Source organism: Vigna radiata, unplaced genomic scaffold (genome assembly GCF_000741045.1).
Source record: "Vigna radiata var. radiata cultivar VC1973A unplaced genomic scaffold, Vradiata_ver6 scaffold_133, whole genome shotgun sequence".
In the NCBI taxonomy this organism is placed as follows: Eukaryota; Viridiplantae; Streptophyta; class Magnoliopsida; order Fabales; family Fabaceae; genus Vigna; species Vigna radiata.
In genome coordinates, this window is record NW_014543257.1 from 22,520 (window position 1) to 26,832 (window position 4,313).

A 4,313-nucleotide genomic window follows, 5' to 3' on the forward strand; every position below is an offset into this window, starting at 1 on the left:
TTTCAAATGTAAGTGGGTTGATGGTAATACTAGCTTAAAGACTGATGATCTAGGTTTTACATTAGTTGACCTAAATAAGGAAGGCTATACTGAAGTCATCCATTATTGCCTCCCCTGTTGATGCATACTACGAGTTGTTTAGTGATGATGCCCTATAGTGCTTGGTAGCCTTAGGTAATTTGTCTAATTATATTGTCTAGTTATACTTGTTTGTTTAATTATATTCTTTTATATATTTTACAAATATTATTCGTTTATATTAGGTAAAATGTATACATTGGGGTCAACCATATACTATGAAATAATTACAACTGATATGATGAGGTTAGTGGTTGTAGACGTTCGAGATGCTACTGCTTGAGTCCCGTGCCCACTCAAGAGGCTGCACGCCCTTGGAAAATTTATTTTGTGGCCAATTAGATTATCAAAACCAAATGTAAAGGAGGTAATTGTTTTAATCATGCACTTTGTTGTTTTTATTAGCAATTGTATACTAATCTTATATAAGTTTTTAAATATGTATACCTAGTTAAAGCATAAGGAAGATGTGAATGAATCACTCCCATAAACGCCACAATCACCATAGTCGCTACAAAAAAGAATTCTAGAACAACTTGGTGTATTGGCAGTGAAAATCTCCCTTTCTCCTATAGATTTACAAATGCCTCTTGAAGTCACAAACATGACACCTTCTCTCTCTTTCTTTATATGTCAGAGGGAATTTTTTGAAGTTCCCTCTGGCACTAATATGTTATGTATATCAACATTGCAACTTTGGTTGTTGTAAGAAAATTTTTACTTGTATGAAGTTTAAATATATTTAATACATTATTCTAACATTCATTTTCAATGTTGAAGGTATTTACATCAATTGAGCATTGAGAGGAACAATGATCACATTTATGGATTTATTGACCCTATTGTCATTCAAGGATTCAGGAATAAAGGTGAAGAGATCCAAAAGTACCTCTTAAAGGCCTTTGAAAAGGAAAAAAAAAAAAAAAAGTTTATTTAGCACCTTATTTGCAACCGTATGTTTTTTAATTAATAAAATTCTATATATGTAAATCTTATTTCGCACTATTATTGTTTGTATCTGCAGGGGTCACTAGCAATTGCTAGTAATTCTTCCTCAACTGTCTCTTGTGGGTCTCGTGTTTATTACACAAGAAACCTCACACACATTAATAGCGTAAGTTTTTTAATAATTTATTTTTTTGTGCGCACAATTTAATTTTACCAAGTTCCACACTAGGCATTCATTTCAATATACATTTAACTTTTACAAAGTGGTTGAGGCTTATTCGAGGTTACGGGGAAACACATACTGCATCTCGAAAGTAGTTGTAGTTCATTGTACCAATTGTAAGTAGTTAATCTTTGAGACTATTGAAATACAATTATACAGTTTATGATACTTTATGAATTTAACTTGTAGTGTTCACGTCAATGATGAGCTTTGAGTGTGGATATTATATCATGAGCCATATGCAGAAAATCATATCTGCAAACGTTGTTGACTCATGAAATTTGGTAACATGAATATTTTATAACTAACATCTTAAGTCATTATTATTAACTTGACTCAAACTCTTTATTGTGTAGATTTTTGGTAATGTGTCTCCAATTGAGCAAGAGTGTTCGAGAGCATGAGGGCCTACATTTCTTCTAAGTGTTTATAGAGGACGTTAGGTAAATATTAGATGTATTCATTTTACATTGAGATTAGGAACTATTATTTGATGTGTAAATAGTAAGAAGTATATCGGTTAATGTTAGAACTGATATAGAAAGACTTTTTTACAAAGTTACGTTCTTTATATTGGTTAAAATCATGCCCAATGTAAAAAGTGGGACCTTTTTACCCATTGTCACTCCAACTGGTATAAAAAGTTTGGATCATTTACAAGTTTATCCCTCCCCTACTGGATTTTCTATATAGGTTTCAGAATCACTATAAAAAGTTGAATATTTTCTATACCACTGCTTTTATATAAGTTTAAAAAGCTTTTTTAAGTGGTATAAAAAAGATTCTAGCATAGGGAACATCTCATATCAACACATAAACATTGTTTTAAGCAAGGAAGTAATGAGAGGGGTTCCAAAGTGTATTATAGAAAGAAATTTATTGTTTCTTTTTTGCTAAGAAAAAAAAGAGTAGTTAACAATTACAGGGAATGATAGTTCTGAGAAAGTCTTTATATTCTTTATCTTGCAGAATGTTAAGATTGGAAGGATTTTTGTTGTCATAGGAAATGTCCTATGTGAAAGGAAGAATTTTCTCCCGTAAGCGGATGCTTGAGCTTTGAGTTGATAATTCTTGAATAATATAAAAAGAGGGTCCATTTTCTACGTTTTTTCTATCTTGTTTTGATTAGAAGGCATGTACTAGTTTGGCCCGACCTACCGAATCTCATCAAAGGGATAGAATGGAAAGTTGAGTAAGTATGTTGAAAAAATTGGCTAGTGAACAAGGAAAGGTTGTAGCAGAATTGAGAACAAATATCTAGATATAGACGTGATATTCCACATTTTAGGTTTGGTTTGGTTACCCCCTTCTTTTGTTAATATGTGCAGAATGTTTCATATGATTGATTGAATCAGGTTCTAATATAACCTAGTTAGTAATATAACATGTACAGTGATGCTATAGCATTTTTATCTTGGCTAAAAAAAGATACAATGTTTAGTGAAACTCTAAAAGCATAAAGTGTTTGAATTACCATGGATCTAGTAATGCAACCTCTGAGATTCTAACAGCCTCACATAATAGCTCCCTCCATTGCTTCACGAGGAAGTCTATCCTATCATCAATCTTCACTTCTCTAATTCATACATGTTGCGAATTTCATAAATGTTATTATTAGAGAGAATGTACATGAATGCAAGAAATGTTTCAAATTACCAAAGTTTCCTACACACCTAAATGGGATTTTAGCACCTTCAAAAAGTCCCGCCATCAACTGGCTGACGAGGAACCCTATCCCATCAGCAATCTCCATTCTCTCCCTTGATACATGTGATGAATATGATAATTATTATTTTGACAGACAATGTTCAGTAAAAATTAATAAAGCATGAAGCATTTCTATTACCTTGAGATCTGAACAACCTCAAAAAGTGCCTCTTTCCAATGTTCCTCGAGGTTGTCTCCCCTCCCAATCCTACATATACGTTATGAATTTGAAAATGTTATTCTTATAGAGAATGTTCTGTACAAAAATCTGTGATATAGGAAGATTAATATCAATCTGAGGAAGCAGGAAGCTCTTAATTGCCTGGAATTTAGGATTTCAACAACGGAGAAGCCATCAAGCTCACGAAGAATCTTCCTCCAACGCTGCTTCCAGTCCAGGACTTTTTCCTCTTCCTCTCTCGAGGACTTGCTCAAAAGACGTTGAAATGCTTTCCCAAAGTCACCTCTTTGATGACGTACTTCAGAGGGGTCAACGTCGTAAAACACTGGTAGTACCACATGCCCTGTGGTTCTGTGACACTCCATTATTTTCTCCAACTCTTTCAAACACCACAAGGACTCTGCATAATTTTTTGAGAAAACAACAATAGAAATTGGAGACTCTTCGATCGCTAGCCTCAAAGAGGGTGAAATTTGCTTTCCCCGTGGAAGGGACTCGTCATCCTTAAAAACAAAGATTCCTGCATTCTGAAGAGCCGCGTAGAGATGCGAAGTGAAAGAAGCACGCGTATCTTCCCCTCTGAAACTCAGAAACACTTCGAAGTTTCCGCCGTCCATTTTCCGGTACCGATCACCAAGAAAGTCCATTTCCATTTCATCATCGCTACCTGAGAGAGACATGGAAGAGATGAAACTTCTTTGTTGCCGAAGATCGAAAGTGAAGCCTCAAGAGAAACGCTTAGGACCAAATCACAACCATTCTACTCATCGGTTGAAAGTTCTAACAACACCATAATGACGACCACAAATCATTGCCGACCACTTTCTCGGGTCAACTTTTAAATTTATATTTTAAAAGTTAAAAATAATAATAAAAGAATTGTAGTTAAACTTTACTGTGAAATTTTATCTATTTTAAAGTTTTTATACCTTTACTATTATAAATATAGTGAATTTAAAATAATAACTATTCATACATTCTTGATATAATAAAATCATTATGACACATTAATTTTAAATATGTTTTATTTAAAATTTATTAATGGTAATAATTAAGATAATTAAATACGACTTTAAAATTTTTAATAACCGTTAGATTAATTTTATAGGATAACTGTAAATTAAAAAAGTCTTAAATTTGAATAAAATTAATAGAATTCAAAATTCTATATTAAAA

General features: G+C 32.8%; 1 protein-coding gene across 3 annotated transcripts in view; it reads right to left on the minus strand.

The window, feature by feature from the left end:
• Positions 1–3,937, minus strand: part of LOC106753472 (TMV resistance protein N-like) — a gene marked incomplete at its 3' end in the record, with an annotated part of 16,542 nt that extends 12,605 nt beyond the window's left edge. The window contains 4 exon segments of one of the 3 annotated variants that reach the window (XM_014635287.2): positions 2,724–2,825; positions 2,923–3,009; positions 3,096–3,164; positions 3,279–3,937. In XM_014635287.2, coding sequence (XP_014490773.2) covers positions 2,724–2,825; positions 2,923–3,009; positions 3,096–3,164; positions 3,279–3,817 — 797 coding nt within the window. 3 annotated transcript variants of the gene reach the window in all.
• Between the last annotated feature and the right edge of the window lie 376 nt (positions 3,938–4,313).